The sequence below is a fragment of the Osmerus mordax genome, chromosome 19 (genome assembly GCF_038355195.1).
Source record: "Osmerus mordax isolate fOsmMor3 chromosome 19, fOsmMor3.pri, whole genome shotgun sequence".
NCBI lineage: Eukaryota > Metazoa > Chordata > Actinopteri > Osmeriformes > Osmeridae > Osmerus > Osmerus mordax.
In genome coordinates this window covers 7935943-7952723 of record NC_090068.1, presented here as the reverse complement: position 1 = coordinate 7952723, position 16781 = coordinate 7935943, and the positions used below count along the sequence as shown (strand labels likewise).

Below are 16781 nucleotides of genomic sequence, written 5' to 3'. Positions count from 1 at the left end.
CTCCTCTGCTCCCACTGAGAGGTCCTGAGCCTCCGTCGAGGTGTGGGCGTCCAGTAGCCTCTGCACACAGGCCTCCAAGTCCTCGTGGTCCAAGGAGTGGTCCATGGTGTAGTGAGAAGGAACCTCATCTGCAAAGGAGTCTTGTCAGAGGCATTTACAAATATCTACCGACCACAACATTATGCTATCAAAATGTTTAGTTACATGGGTACATGTGTTTGAAGTCACCGACTATATCAGATTTAAATACCTGACACCTGGGTGGGAATTGACCCCAGCTCCTGAAAAGGGATCTCAGCCTCTACCAGAGAAGCCTGTTTGGGCACAGGCTCACACTGAAAGATCTCCATGGCCTCCTGTAGTGAGGTGGCCTTGGGGAGGCAGCTGTCCCTTGCCCCCTGCAGGTGTGTCTCACTGACCTGGGTCAGGATGGTTGGTCCTGCCCCAGGACCCGGGCTCTGGAGTAAAGGCCCTACAGCCTGCTGCCAAGCTGCCAAACAGGTGCTGTCACCAGCCTGAGGGGGGAAGCTGTGTAGTGGGTTAGGCCCTGTGGTGAGGCCAGGCCACTTCCTGACATTCGTAAACCTGTGCCTGTAGGAGCAGGGGCGCTCAGCTTGGTTGGCCACGTTGCAGGCCTCAGGCCACCTGTGTGTGGGGTGCTGGTCAGGGTGCAGTTTGTGATGGGGGAGCCAGTAATGAGCACTACAGCGGTACTGGCTGACACACACCTTCTCTTGGACAGACTGGATGAGGTGTCCCATGTAAGGATCGTGCACCCGGTGGGCGCTCTGGAGCCACTGCCCCTGGGTCTGATGCCACATGACTGGACCCTGAATTTCTGTAGTATCTATTCACCATTAAACAATAGAAAAGTATTGTAAATACTGTGCCACTATATAGCAGTGCAAGATGAATTAATGGCAACCATCCGCTGGTCTCACCTTGGGAAAAGGCTTCTGCCAAAGTTATTGCCGGAAGTTGGTTTTGAATGACATGGAACTGCATTTCTTCGTCCTCCGTAAGAGTGTAGTTTGTATGTTGCGTTTTGATGGGTTAAATTGAAATATTCCGATTGATTGATGGCGAGTAAAAGTGTTTTGCTATGATATCTGTACATTCTGTTTGAGACGGTTTCTGTGGCAACTATGTTCCATTGGGGGGGTCATCCCAATGACTCGCTGGGTAAGAGCATGTCCAACTAAGGCCAAGGTCTTAAGGCAGGGGGCTTCTAATCCAGCTCAGCCCATTTCCTGTGTCTTCACCTCTCTCTCACCCTGCTTTCCTATCTCCCTTTCCAAAGGCCCATCAATAAAGAAAGGCCAAAATAAAAAACAAGAATCCAATGTTCTATCGCTGTCAAGAAAGTCATCATGTTTTATGACAAACAAATTCAAAAAAATACATAAGAATGCGACAGGGAGGGTTTTAATATAGTTTTTATTCAAATTTCTGAACAATCCGTTTTCCTTTGCTCCTATAGCAACCACACAATATTGTATAAGTTGCTGATGACTCAATGCTAAACAAGGACCGGATACATCTACAACTTTTACAGGAATCAAATAATCAAAATAATTTTCCTAATCACAACAGAAACATACAAAACAATTCCTCAAACTGGTATTGAAACCATTAAAATCCCATGTGTTTTATTATACATCATACTTTGTACCCATAAAATTATATCTTTGTGTGGCATCAGACATGGGTGGTTTCATCCTTCAGTAAATAGAAATATTGTATCTGATGACTAGATGAGCAAGTTATTGTTTGCACTGTCTGGCTCGACACCTGTTGATTATGGCCTTCCTGTCTAGGAATATGTTTCAAAGGTTGTATGCACTTCCTTTGTGGGAGACAGTGTTACACAGTGAGCTTGCCTGGGTGCCTTTCAAGGTGGGCGGTAGCAGAAATGATTCAACACTAATTTCCTGGTCCATCCATTCAAATGACGCAAATGTCCTATCATTTTTGTTACACTCACAACTTCAGTCAATCATGAGATAGGTAACTTGTGTACTGAGCGGTTGTCTGTGCACACCCAGTGCCCTTCAAACTGTAGTTAAGTAGTGGACTGTCTAAAAACAGTAGCTTAACAGTAACATCCTTTATCGTAGACTCTGGCTGAGTGATCAGACCATAGGGATCATAACAGCACAACAAGCTGAGGGCTGTTTTTCACTCCGTTTTCAACCTCGCAAAACCTGTCTAACTAGATGTAAGCTGGTGCCTGTGAAGATGGCGCGCATGCTGCAACTTGTGGAGATCACCTCAGGGTGATGTGGGTGCACTCAGGGATTCTTAGATTTATAGCTGGATTAGAAAAGGGCTAAAAGCACTGTGTTGAATATATAATTTGGAAAGTTACTCGATAACAAAGGGGTCAGTGTGTTCGTATTGTGTGTTCTCCATCAGGAATGATGTAGGGTGAGGCAGTCCCATCAAGAACAAATCTAAACAATGATGTGTAAAGCAAGTTAACATGTATTATTTGCTGCATAAAGAAACGTTATTGTTGTTGTCTCTCTCCAAACCAAGCTCTTATTTCAATCAAACCATCTTTTTTTAATTTTTTTATTCTGAATAGAAACATGTACTTTCACGCCACCTCCTGGAATGCACTGCTCTAAAAATATATTTCAGTCTTGGCCGACACTTAACAGCTGTAAACAAACCAGTGTTTTTCATTTCCACTTGAAATATACAGTTTTAAAGGTTTCTTCAATATCTCTTTTTAAATTCATTTTGAAAGCAACTTACATACTTCAATCCATTTGTGTAACTTCATTTAACATTTACTGCACCCCTGTCTTCTGACCAGGAGGTGGCGATGTTAGTCCTTCTCCATTGTGCAGTCCGTAAAGTGTAGTGTTTCCAGAAGCAGGATTTCTACTGTTTGAAAAAAGGCTACTACTGGCATGATGAGGCTTTCATTAATTATGCTTGTGTAGATAGTACATTTGTCAAACATGAATATAAACATTCTAATATCTGTTTACTTCCGCTATAACTGCATTTTGTTCAAATTAGGGAAGACAGAGGTGAAGGCTTTGGAAATAAATCTAAATCTGAGTTCAGCCTTTGCAGACAATATAGTCTCATTGGAAAATATATTTTAATCAAGGAGAATGATTCAAACAATTGCTGCGCCAAAAAGGAGGTGCAGCAGATTGCATGATGCTGGCAGGAGATGAAAGAGAAGAACAGCATGGTAGGCCTGAATGTCACATTTGAACTCTGAAGAGTGCACCCCAATGTTAATTCAGTGCTGCAGATTTCTACTTTAAACTGGGAATTTATATATTGAGCTTTTCTGACTTGTTTGAATGACTGGTTGAAGACTTATTGGGGACCTTCAGCTGGAAATGTAAACCATCTTGTTGTAAATGTACTCTTCATGGGATATCGTATGGTATCTCAAAGACCACTAATGCTCCAGCTAGAGGGCCAACACTGATCAACCAATTTTAAATAGGCCCATTACCTTGCTGGGACAAAGGTTGTAAATATTGTCATTTCTCCGGACAAGACCAATTGTTTCATAATTAATTAGACCAATTTATGTCCTGTCTTTCAGCATTGCATCTGAAAGTATTTGTCTTCAGTAGGTCAATAGTAGTCGAAATCAGATGAGAGAATATGATAAAATTGTATGTTGTTACATTCTATTATTTCATTCCAGCTGTACAGTTGTAGGATATTTAAACCACGTTTAAATATAATTCATTTTAGTGTCATAAAACATGATTAAAAAATAAATAAATTATGTCACAGCCATACTTCGTGTTCATGTTGAGATAGATTATGTAGCCTACAATTTGTTCCGGGCTGACAACAATTTTACTTTAATAGGAATATCCCCAAAGGAATTCCCCGGGTTTGCCTTCATGTGAATGAAAAATGAAAGAGGTCTATTGCAATTCAACTTCAACTGGATAAGGTACAGACCACTCTCTTATCTTTAAATAACATTTTCCTTTAAGTTACCTTTCTCTAATAAAATGATCAAAATGTCTTTGTTTCCTCTGAATCAGCCAGGACTGTTCCTCTGTTTTGATAGTACTGTTAAGCAGGAAACTACCGTGTTAATCTGTAAAGGGGCCATAATGTAACAATATTTCAAGATGGGTAATTACAATATCTTTTTGGATAAAATCTTGTTTTATAATTGTATGCAGACAATCATAATCTAACAAAAATGTGTTTACATCATAGCAATGTGAAAACATGTCCCATGTTTTATTTGTCAATATTTTATTACACCCACTTTTAAACCAGTGGTTTATTCCGAAAAGGGGGGGGGGGGGGGGTGGAATTTCCCCGTGTACCAAAACTAATATAGCTAACTGATGCTAGCGTGCCAGAGAACGGAGTCTGACTCCATCAGAAGCTACTTTGTGGGCGCCGTAGGACCCGTGGAGGCGCAAGGGAACTAGCAGAACACCCGATCAATTTATTCGAAGTCGATCCTCTGACGAAGCTTACAAGGTAACTAGACGAAATATACCTTATCAAATTGACCTCGCTTGTCATTAACAATAATGTGATGTATTCTTGGCTTTGGCTTGATGGAGACACTGTAGGCTACTGTAGCTAGCTAACGGTCACGAATAATCTTGCCCAGCTAGCCAGGTAGACTAGCAATAGCAGCTAGCCTAGCACTAACAGCAGCAAGTGGCACCTGGTAAGTCAGTGAGCAGTGAGCTAAATGCTAGTTACTTTCTTACCTTTACTTGCTTAACTTACATTTTCATTAAATATCATATAGATATGTTGTGAGCATGTGAGCATCCGACCATTGTACTGTACTTGGTGGGCAAATATGTTGTCATTATTGCATTTCCAGCTTGTCCTCGACAAGTCACAGCACCAGGCGTCTGAAATTAGATGTTGTCTATTTTGTTTCAAACTCTTGTACACGTTCATTATATAGGCTACTGCTTAATTAAACTAAAGCAACTTTCGTGTTCTGAGAAAGACACTGAAATCATTCTTCTCACATTGTAATGAAATGACACGCTTGGTTGTGACATTCCAGAGTAGTGATCTTATGTAAGCTAGGGTAAGCTAATTTGCCATGTGTAAACACTGGACGCTAGTGTTCCCTATCTCTAAAGACCACTGCTGTTTTAGAAGCCAGAAGCCAGCTTTTTGATGCTAGGAAAACAAAACAGTGTCTCCTAGCAGCTTGTCATGTGTGTCAATACAAAGTTCCCCTTTCTTAAGAGAGAACCGATGAAGCTCAATAGATTTACATTTTATCTTTTGCCAGTAGTTCACATATTATCTTCTGAAGTCAGCTAGGCTACAGGCTATTATGCAAGTGTTTTGGGGGTGTTTTGGACATGAAAGGCAGATAGTGTGGCATTCAACAGGCCATAGTCTAGCTCAGAGCTCACAGATGTCTAGCTACCTTTCAAGCTGTGAGCCAGTAGAAATGCAAGAACACATTTGTCTTGCTGGCTACAACCCAAGCTGTTTTATTTGAAATATATTGTCTGAGTAGTGACAATCTTGCCTGAATAGTTTGGATGTTGTGTAAGGTCTCTCAAATCCTGCTCTGTCTGTGTGTGTGTGTGTTCCTCCCACGGGCAGCATGGACGAAGAGGAACAGTTTGTGAACATCGACCTGAATGATGACAACATCTGCAGTGTCTGCAAACTGGAGACGGAGACGGGGACCTTATCCTTCTGCCATGTCTGCTTCGAGCTCAGCATTGAAGGTGAGAGAACGAGATGGGTCCCTAGAGCCTGTTTACACAGTGGATCTGAAAAGCAAACAGTGTCCCTCCTGTGCAGTCAGTGTGCAATGCATGTGACGGCTCATATTTCAAGGCAACCTGATGACTGTAGGCCAAAACGGCGTGTTTCATAAGGACCTTGTTTGTGCACCTCACTGTGGAACCTCTCCCTCATGATTGTTCCATGATTATTTGGCACCCGATATCGACCAAAGGCACATAGAACAAAGATGGGCCTGCTTGAATATGCCGGCGATCATTGTGCCATTTTTTTTTTTTTTTATATTCTTTGCTGTCTCTCATAGCACTTAGAATGAAGTCAAATGTAGAACCTCTGGCATGTATATCAGCACCTTTTGGTTGCTTGATAAAAAATTGAAGGCCGTGGCAGGGTATCACCACACCAGTAGGCCTCAATCCCTGATCGTATCACTCTCCAGGGACCTTTACATTATCCGCTAAGGTTCACACTGCTGGTTGACAGCAGGGTAGTCCAACTGATCTTTTGATCCTGGCGAATTCAAAGTGACTGTGACGACATGTTCATCTCCACATCCGAAGCATCACATCCACCAGTTAGCACTGGCCTGTTTCTTAACAAGTAGCTTTTTTTGTGGCTAATCAGGCTTACGTTTTGATGTTGTCATCACGGTCAGTGTGTGGACTTGTCTCTCACCAGCTTGAACAATGGGCCTACAGGGGGCACATGCTATGCACGTCAGTCCGCTCAGCACCAGCAAGCACCTCTCACCGCACTGCCAAGGCTCCTTCCCCTCATATGCCTCTCCAGCACTAGATCCGTTGGTTCGAAGGGCCTATTTTGCTGTTCTTAATTAATGAGCAGGCCTACTAGAATGAGAGCGGTGTCTCCCAGGAGACAAGCCTGGCCTTCTCTTGGCGCTCAGTCCCAGACCCACGGCACGAGGGCCCTCCGTTGTTGGGAAGGGAACTGTGTTTATCTTCCCTCCATAAAAGCAGTGGGCTAGCTAGCTAGGGGAACAGTAGCTGATAGCAGACCGAAACGTTCTCCGAGAAGCATGACATCATATTGACAGGAGGGCAGTTTTATACGCTGCTAGGATTTAAGGCATGGATGGACTTGAGATATTGAATATGGGAACTAACCGAGGGGGAGAACGCATCCCATTTGTTCCAGAGCTAAGTCGGTTTATTATCTGTGGGAATTCATGTGAGTTCTTCCCAGAATGAGCTTCATTGTGAGTCGCCGTGAGCATCATGTGCTGATATCACAGTCTGCCTCCTCGTGTTACCATTGTGGCCCACTGTGCCTCTTTCAGTAGAAAAGTCTAGAATAGATATTGTTGCAGAGGTTCTGATAGAGCCTGTGTAGCCACAAAGTGCTGGTTATGTAACCGGCTGCCTATGGTGGCAAGCACATAATAATAGCGTGTGTTGTAAGGAGCCTAGGGTATGATGGTCTACAGTCTGATAGCAGGCTAGTGTGACCCAGCCCTGCTTACAGGCATCCCTAGCCAGGCTACGTGCCCAGAGATGATCTAGTGCCAACGGCTCATCATCATTAGCTTGACTTAATCATGGGAGAACAAAAGACTGCTCTATGTCCATGGGGCGCCAAGGGCAGACCGTGCGAAGACATGCCCTCTTTCTCCATCTCTTTCTCGGGCCTAGTCTGTAGCCACATTTCCACTGCAGGAACTCTTCCCCCTGGAACCTACTGTGTTTCACCGCAGGAACCAGGGTCTAAATGGAGTTCCGAGGTGCTAAAAGCTGGAACCAATGGGGTCCCTCGTCCGGGGACAGTACTTTCCAGAATGCAGGAACGTTCAGGCTGGGGCTTTCAGCACTGAGCATTTCTAATATGTACTCGCAGCAGCATACAATGATTTCGACCGGGATTTATTTTATTCTGCGGCTGCGAACACATCAATACAGGGAACAGAAGAACATGTCCGGCTTCTGTCTCACAGGTGAATTAGCACCACAAAATATTCATCCGTGCTGCTCTGAATATTCAACATGAGCCATCAAACAGTACTCATATTACACTGCTAGCTCGACATGAGCTACATGGACACAGATAAGGTTTTTCTCAGTGTGAGAGCAAGCATACCACGCAGCGTTGTAGCTAAAGGCAGGCCTGCAGGCAGGCTTGTTTTTTGGCTTTCATCTTGCTGCACTCCTCACACCCTCCTCAGCCCATAGCAACTTCACTGTCGAGGTTCTGGTCTGTTTTCACATAGCTGCTGATACACTGTACTGTGACAGCTGGAGCTCTCTACCAGCCAAATACTTTTCCCATGCTCATGAGTCCAGTGATAGCATATCACTAAAGATAGAAGCTGTTGTTGGCGGATAGCACATACTGTTTTGTGGGGCCATTGATTTACTGACTGGCCACCAAACCCCATACACCAGAGGGCTGACAAGCGGATTCCACTGGTAGCATTGTTAATGTCCTTGTTGCTTACAATGGGGAGAGTGCAGTCCTCCATGTGTTCAGGAAGTGGCACCTCTCTGCTATGTCTTAAAGAGGTTATTTACAACTCAACAGTAGTGCCCCCGTAGGAAGTGTTGAACTTCTGTGTATTTCAATATGTCTTGATTTCTGTACCTGTTGTTTTTTTGGGTGTGCACATTCTGTGGGTTCTAACCGCCAGTAGCTGTGACAGTAATTGTACTATTTTTAAACAAGTGTCCTCTGCGGCACTGTGTGTTTTTTTTGGGGTATCAATTCATTGTTCTCTTTTGCTCCCATGTGCTTCCTTCACCAGCTTTGATGCTTCACACACTTTGGTCTCTGTAGAGTTTGGTGTTCCACTGTTGGGAAACACTTGCTTGTTTACTGTGGTTCGGTAGAGTCCCGGGCAAACTCGCGCTGAGCTTCCTCTTCTCGTGAAGAAGATCCTGTGATTGGACGGTTGAAAAGGCCCCTTGGCTTCACCCTCGACAGCGGTTCTGCTCCGTTATCTTCGGTGAAGAGAGTCCTGTATCTGACAGGATGTTCACGCCTCACACCTGAGAGGATCCCCACGACAACCCGAGGGCTCTTTCCTCCAGATGCTCCTGTCATCCCGATGGGGGCTGACTTTGACGACCTCTCTTGACCCCTTCTCCAAAGCACACGTCTGCAGAGCAGCAGCCGTCACCTCTCCGGCAACATTCCTTCATCCCTTGACGTAACCGCAGATGGAATTTGGGCTGAGGCCCCGTGACGTTACCGGCCTGGACCGTGAGTGCCGGCGAGTGTAAAAGCAGGGAATGTTCCAGCTAGGAGAAGGCCGCGCTCCCACACATTGACGGAGCTACGGGCCGCTGTAGAGCTGGCTGTTTGGGGGTCATTGTGCTCCGTAAAAAGCCTGCTTATTGTGGTTGAACTCCTCACCTCGAGGTTGATTATGTTGTGTTGTGGCCGTGGTATTTTGTGCCTAATGTAGTCGAATAGGACTGGCAGAGTAATGTGCTGACTCTGCTATAGCCTAAAGCCCTCCTGGTGATCCATCCACGGGCTTTCTGCTGTGGCCATGAAACAGAGGAATAGCATGCTCTTACTGCTAAATCCTACTATTAAAGAACTATGTTATGGGAGAATTTCTTTTATTTATTTTTTATTGCGTTTTGGTATTTACTCTCTGGGATGTTCGTTTGCACGTTAAGACGGAAAGCTTTCAACCATATTTGTGAAACGTTCCACTTCAACCATGTTTCCGTTGGTAGCTGTTCAACCCTGCCTGGTTGGAAAAAAGGTCCAAATCCAGCAGCGGTTGAGGACAGGTTGAGAGATCTGTGCCTGCTGTTCACGTGAGCTCTGCGTGGCGTCCAGGTTTAGCTCTGCAGCTGTTGACAGTCTTCCTGTTTAGACTGTGCCACTGCCAAGTGGCTGTATTAGAACACGATGGCCCACTGACCCCTGTCCTATTTCTCCTTACAAACCCCTCACCCACTTACTGGCGGTGAAGTGTGTCAAGAATTGGATGCCCTTGCTCAGTACACACAAACACGCTCAAAGAGAAGATTGCTGCCAGCAGATTTAATCGAGTAATGAAACTATTTTTGAATATTACTCGGAAGGAAACCAGGGAACCTTCTTGGGTGTTTTTTTGTTTCTAGAGAATTACATTTTAGTAACATTTATATTGGCTAGTTAGGGACCTGCACAGTCTATATACTGGTGTGGAGTGGAGAAGGTATCGGTCTTTTGAGACGACACACACACACAGACACACACACACACACTATCATGTCTAATTAGATGAGATGCCTCAGGACTCTATCTTCACAGCAGCGAAAAGACAGCTAAGGCATAGATTACATATGATAAGATTATGGTTTCCATGGCAGCGAGTAGAGAACCACTAGCCCTCATTGCTTGTGGAGAGGGAGAGCAGATATTTGTCCAGATGTTGGACTGTTCTCTAAATGGAGACAAGGATTAGATCAAATGAAGGAACATATTCTCTTCCTAGCCCCAGGGATCCGCTTTCCTTTCAGGAGTTACTCAATTTGACACAGATCACTCCAATGCAAGCCTTTCCCTGTATATTGGCTTTTGGTTATGCTAGTCTGTAGTCGCTACTGACATAACGTTCCAGTTGTGAGGAAGTTGTCCCAAGGCTCCAGGTTTGTTTCATTCAAGGTCAGGTAGACTGTCACTCGGAACACAGAAAGAAGCGGGCTTCTGTTGCTCACCAGGTCCACGCTGCTTACGTTCTAGACTGGAGAACGTGTTGACTCACCTCTGCTTGAATGGGGTGTGTGTGTGTGTCTCTGTGTCTCACAGAAAGAGACTCATGTTAGTGGCTAAGCTGCTTAGCTCCGGTGCTCAGCCCGACTCCCTGCCTGGCTAGTGGAGCGCTGCCCTGGTCGTGGCCTCCTCTTTTCAACATGGGGCCAGTGCTTTGTGGCAGAGCAGTGTCTGAGCCTGATCAGCTTATTGCTCTTGGCTGGGGCTTACGGAGGTAAAGGGTGAGCGAGGCAAGTTTGGGAAGTGTTCGGTAGCCGTGGACGAAGACATTCGAAACACCGGTCGGTTCCTGACCTTAAAATATACGAAGAAGTATTTGTGTCTGTGGCCACAGTAAGAACGCACACCTGCACTAAGAATTGATGCCCCTCATACCAGAAGTATGGCCTAATTCCAGTTTGTTTAAAGAGGCAAATGGGCTTTCTCCAGCCATAAGCTTATAGACTATTGCTGTGGGGGTTTGCTCTTTCACCTCCACTGTTAGTCACTGTTGCAAGAACAGAGAAGTATTGTGACAGGTTAAGGCAGGTTGTATCTCTATGGTGAATGGATTGTGTTACTTCTGTAAGTAGTGGGGGGAGGAGAAGTACAAGCTAGTCAGCTGCTTTGAATGTGTCTCTTGGGTCGATGGCGCAACCAAGTTTTTTTTTTCTTCTCCTTTTCTCTCTCGCTTTTCTGTGTTTCATGTGAGAGGAAGCCAGGGTATTCTATGCGTGGGTATTTGTGTTTTATTCTGTGAGGAGACTGGGTGTGTGTGTGTGGGTGGGTGGGTGTGGGCTCTGGGTGGTCTGAAGGTCCTGGCCTTTACTGCCTCTTTGTCTGGGCTACCGTTTAGACAAGTGAGCCCTTCCTGCTGTTGGCCTCTCCTGTGAGAGGAAATGCTTTATCGGTCAGGTGTTTCGTAGTGGTGTCTCTGGCTTTCCTCTCACCTCGCCTCTCCTTCCTGTAATGTTTAAGTTGAACCCTGCTAACCCAGCTCATCAAGCGCCTCCGTCTTGACGAATGGTGGTGATGACTAATCCCCTGGCTTCATGTTCCAACACGTGTGTCTGCCTCGCAGAAATGGGAGGCCTCGATAAGACTCCTATCAAACAAAGCCTGCACAAACAGCACAGTCTCTCCCTTTCTCCCTCTACATCTTGTGCACACATACACATTCAGTCCTCATCGATCTGCCATCCTGTACCCTTCCGTCTTTACTATTTGCCAGCCTCTCTCCTGACCAAGGTTGTTTTAACTTGGAGAGGGGACACTTCTCCGAATTTCCTTTGTGTAATAAACATGAGAGAAAGAATGTCTCCTGTCTGGAAGCCAGGAAGTCAGTTCCCTCAAAACTATTTGAAATAATATCTAAAAAGGTTAACCTAAGCATCATAATTGGATCTGGCCTGTATATTATTCTCAGTTGGTATCCAGAACGCCCAGTAAAATGTAGCACATGCCATTTTTGTAGAGTAAATATGCAGAGATTTACAAAGCCATTGCTCAGGAAAAAGGGTCTTTTAAAAGCTGCAGAGACCGAATGGCACCTGTTTAGAGGTTGTGAGGGAGCTAACAGTGGACTGGGCCCCAGCAGATAGCTATCTCTATTCAAGATAGGGTCAGGCTGCAATCCCTGCCTTCTCCATGCTAAAATAATCCATAGCACACTTAAGCTGCTTTCACCCGAATATCCACATATTTTAATCTGACCGTTTTTTTGCCTGCTTTTTATATTGGATTATTTCAAAATGAATTGTTCAAGCGCTTTGTGTCAGGGCTGTGCCGTGATTCGTGTTATATCTCCATAGCACAGCATCTTGGACACACTTAGACTGAGAAATGGAAAGTCCTAATCGAAAACATCCTGCTCTGTGCCCCCTAGGTGTGTCTGCCTCCACCCTTCTCCACTCCAAGTCCCTGCGGGGTCACAGGGACTGCTTCGAGAAGTACCACCTCATCGCCAATCAGAAGCTGTCACGCTCCAAGGTCTCCCGCAGCGCCTACGAGGGCATGAAGCTGGCCCTGAGCCAGAAGATCGGCCGCATCGTGCAGTACGCCCAGAACAAAGACTCCTCCTCCTCGGACGGGCTGGGCCGTCGGGGGGGCAAGCTGCTGTGCTACAGCCAGCAGGGGGACTGCAAGCTGCTGCCCCAGTCAGACGCCCAGGTCCCCCGCTACGCCCCGCGTTGGAACCAGGGCACGGCTACGGGGCTGCCCGACTACGCCGCAGGCATGCTGGAGTGCCACACCGCTGAGGAGCTGGGCCTAGGCCTCTTGGAGGACTCGCAGGGCTGCTTGTGGGGAGGCACGGGCAGACAGGGCCTGCAGCACCTCTCCCCGCCTCTGGGGGGCGAGCAGACGCAGCACAGACACCAGGGCCACGGCAGAGACCAGCGTGAGTATCCAGACCCCCCCGTTCACCATCACCCTCTTCACTCATACAAAAAAAAAGGCAACATCTTCAGACGCAGTATGGTGTGGCTTCCTCAGCGGAGAGTGACTTTGAGCGGGAGGAGGCACATTAGAGAGAGAGAGAGAGGATATGAGAAGAGGGTAGATGGGGGGAGACGGGTGGAATGCATCATACGCTCGTTATCCTCCCCTCTTCATCGCATCTGCTGTCTGCGGTGCGCGGGCCAGAGATTCCTATCACCCTGGTTTCCTCCTCAGCGATGTGGCAAGCAGACAATAATGGTGACGCAGGAGCCGTGCTTTCCTGGCACTCTCGGGCGTTCGTGCCTGACCTCTCTCTCCCTCCCTCTCCTCACCTCCCCCCACACCGCCACCCTCCTTCCAGAGAGAAGCCGTCTCTTTCTTTCCTACCTCAAAAGATGCCCTTGCTTTCTCCCCGCTCCGTCACTGAACCAAGGTTGTGTTGGAACACATCCTCAGGGAGCGTGGGGGGTTCTTTCTCAAGGACGCTGGCCTTTCATACGCTTTGAATTTCATTGCTTTGAAAAAAGAGAACCAGTGTGACTAACCGGCCCTTAAACTGGCAAGGCATAGTTTGTTGCTATGCGACAAGTGCATGAAGTTGTGGTCAGAGACTGTAGTTTGGAAATGAGTTGCTAAAGCCACGGGGAGGTTTTCATGCCTGTGTTTTTATTATGTATTCTGTTTTATATTGCAGTGGTTAAAATGAGTATGGATGAGCTCCACCAGCTGAATGGCCAACTACTACTGCAGATTCAAAGTAAGTTTACAGTCATTTTTAAAGTGAACAGATGGGTCGGAGTTATGGCTTTGCATCAGTTATATTGAGAGGATCGCTTCAGCATACTGGATATACTGGCCTTTTTGTTTTAAATGCCCTTGTTTATTCAAAACGGATTCAAATGATATGCAGACTGTCGTCTGCAGCGCCGTCCTTGGGAGAGATGGTTTGTTGTTGTTGTCGGAGATTAGCTGTTGTGTCTGCGTGAAGTCATTGCTCTTTGCCCTCTGTCTTCAGTCCGGTTATGGATTTCCTTTGTGTTTGTCTACTGTCTCTGTTTGTCATGTGTGAGTGAGAGTTTCCTCTGACCTCCGTGTGTGTGATCTCTACTTACCTCAGTTTTTTTCTTGCCCTCAGAAGTGTTTGAGGAGCTGACCGGGGCAGTGCAGGAGAAGGACTCTCTGGCGTCGGAGCTGCACGTTCGTCACATCGCCATCGAGCAGCTCTTCAAGAACTGTGCCAAGCTGCCCTGGCTGCAGATCAGCAGGGCGGGGGTCAAAGCCAGCAGCAGCGCCCCTGTGGAGTGACTCTGTGAAGGGAGCTCCTGGATGACTCTGGGGGGGAGGGGGGGGGGTCTCCTCCCTGCCACCCTGGGCTGTGTGGCTACAGCAGCCTGACCCATGCCCTCTGAACCCTGAACAGCTTTCACAACATAGCGTGTGTGTGTGGTGAGTGATGGAGGACAGGGAAATGGACATGCTTTCCCTTCGTCTGGGGACCTCTGGTTTCTGCAGTACTTAAAGAAAGGGTTTAAGAAAGGCAATAAAAGGACCTTGTTGTCCACCAGTTTCACAATGGAGAACTGAATGTGAAGTCCTAGTGTCGGTGGATCTGTTTCCTATGCAGATAAGATACAAACATGGTAAGGTCTCTGCTGCATTCAAATGTACTTTAGCTAGTTACTTTTTTCCGTATTTTTGTTTTTTATCCTTATATACATTTATTTAATTGGAAACTCACCAGTGTTTTTTATTTTTTTTTATATATTTTTTTTTTAATTATCATTGGGGATCAAGCTATTGTGATTGGCCTAGCATCTTCATTATACCCATCGAGCCTTTGACGAATGGTTTTGTTGTTGCTGTGGTAACTGTTGCAAATTAAAGAGCATCTATTACTTTTTAAAATCAGTGCAGTGGAAAATAATCTGAGTTCCCATGGAAGGCAGTAATATGACCGTTATTTTTGCATTTTGCAGTAAAAAAGATGATTTGATTAGTGAAATGCTGCAGACACACTTCTGTTTGTCTTAAGTCCTTGATTTCTAACGGCTAGGTATCTAATGATGGTCGTTGGTTAAGCTGTCAAGCACAAGACAGCCTGATACTTGAACAGAGGAATATGAAATAGGTGCTGAAAAAGTAGAGATGTGATTGAATGCACTGGGGGCCTGTCCCAGAACCAAAGCCTTCACTTGCTGCAAAGCAAAGTATATTTCAGTATTTATTTCACTAGTGGCCTAAGAGCATAGGCCTCAATAGACTCACTATAGCCTACTTGTTTCTTAGCGAAAATGCAATAGAAAGCACTGATACCAAATTAGCTTTGATGTGGCAAAAATATAAATCACATTCTATTAAATTCCCCGTGTTGTTAAAACCTGCTACACTTTCAAATGTATTTTGGTTTTGTGAGTGATCTGTGTTAGCAATTATGCAGTTACCTTATTTTGTATATTTGTGTGAATGTGTTTTTTATTTTTCTCTTCTGTATTCTATTTAAGACTATGGCTTTACCTTTTCCCCTCTGTAACCATGGATCCAAAGCAATGTTGTGAGGAGAGAAAGGTTACAAATGCTCTCAAAAGGTCTGGGATTTAGAACAAGGGTTGAATAATGGAGATTGTCTGGAGCATTTTAGTTACGGTTTTCACAATTTTGATCAGTTAGTGTGTTATACCCTGATTGTGTTTTTGGTTGTTTAAACATTTGTCATCTGCTGTTGGTTTAGATGAGTTGGTTTTGACCACGGGGCTGGAACCTCAAACTTACTGGCCGCCATCATTATCTCAATAAGTGTGTGTATATTTGAAAGGTGTGACATTATTTTAACTGGATTGAATTACTTTGTGTCTTTCTCTCTCTTTATAAGAGATGAAATAAATCCAACCCTCTTTGGGTTTATTGAAAAGTTTTTAACTCCACTTAAAACGGTCTGGTTTATTTAGATTTGTAAATGTATGTCCTGTGTGCATGAGTGTTGTGTCTTTTTGGTAAAGTTAATCACATTGATTGTTATTTATTTTTTATTTGAATTTTGACTGAGGCTTGTAGGTTTGGCAACACTGAAAAGATGTGGGGACAAGTGACTAGTGCTTCTCTGCTCTGGGCTAGAGGTCATCAGTTACCATTAACATGAATCTGGGATTTGTGCATTTATGTTTAAATTGACATGACTCATGGTTTACTGCTGTGGTAGATGCATAAGACTGCTCCTGTGCTGTGTGACTTACATTATATTCATGTGTGTTTGTGGAGTTTAATGCCTGTGTAAATTGTCTGAACAATGGTTTGTATTTTTTCAAAAATATTTCAATAAAATAAAAACTATTTTTTCTTATTATGTCTCAGAATTTTTCTCTCCAAACTGGTTAAGTAGTCTGCCTTCTCACAGCTTTGTGGTACAGGATCAAGCAAACATTGCAAGCTGGACATATCCAGTCCTTCATATGCTAAATATGAATAGTATAAAAAGGTTTTACGTGGGGAGGTATATTTTGTGAAAAGCCTGGGGCATTTAACCTTTCTGCCGGGCATTAAGATGGTTAATGTGAGGAAGCCAACTAGCAGAAGCATATACAGACATTGCAAAGTTTGTGTACTATTGTATCAGTTTGACAGTGTCTTTATTGATTCCTAATATTGTTGGGATCAAAGTGTAACTAGGCTATGTTACAGTTTTGAAACTTGGATTGAAAGCTAAACAGTTATTAAAAAAATACAATTCGACCGGATTAAATGATGTGCAATTTCCCACAGTAGTTCAACGCACGTGCACCTGTCCTGAGTTAGAAATCATGATATTTCGTTACATCGACACTACTGGACCTGTCTAAAGCAAAGAGCAACCCTTGAATGAAGTTTTGAGGTAAAATCCACACGCATATTATTGCTTCGCCTTA

At 44.8% G+C, this 16781-nt stretch overlaps 1 protein-coding gene across 2 annotated transcripts; it reads left to right on the top strand.

Moving 5' to 3' along the window:
- Positions 1-4393: 4393 nt before the first annotated feature.
- Positions 4394-16219, top strand: c19h21orf91 (chromosome 19 C21orf91 homolog). Of its 2 annotated transcripts, none has more exons than XM_067257784.1 (5): positions 4394-4488; positions 5596-5723; positions 12329-12841; positions 13577-13639; positions 14018-16219. In XM_067257784.1, the coding sequence occupies exons 2-5, from the start codon at positions 5597-5599 to the stop codon at positions 14185-14187; spliced, it is 873 nt and encodes a 290-aa protein (XP_067113885.1). In that variant the 5' UTR covers positions 4394-4488; position 5596; the 3' UTR covers positions 14188-16219. The 2 variants fall into 2 exon arrangements, with proteins under 2 accessions (XP_067113885.1, XP_067113886.1); XM_067257785.1 differs by lacking the exon at positions 4394-4488 and adding an exon at positions 8495-8952 and having other exon boundaries at positions 5614-5723.
- Positions 16220-16781: the final 562 nt, after the last annotated feature.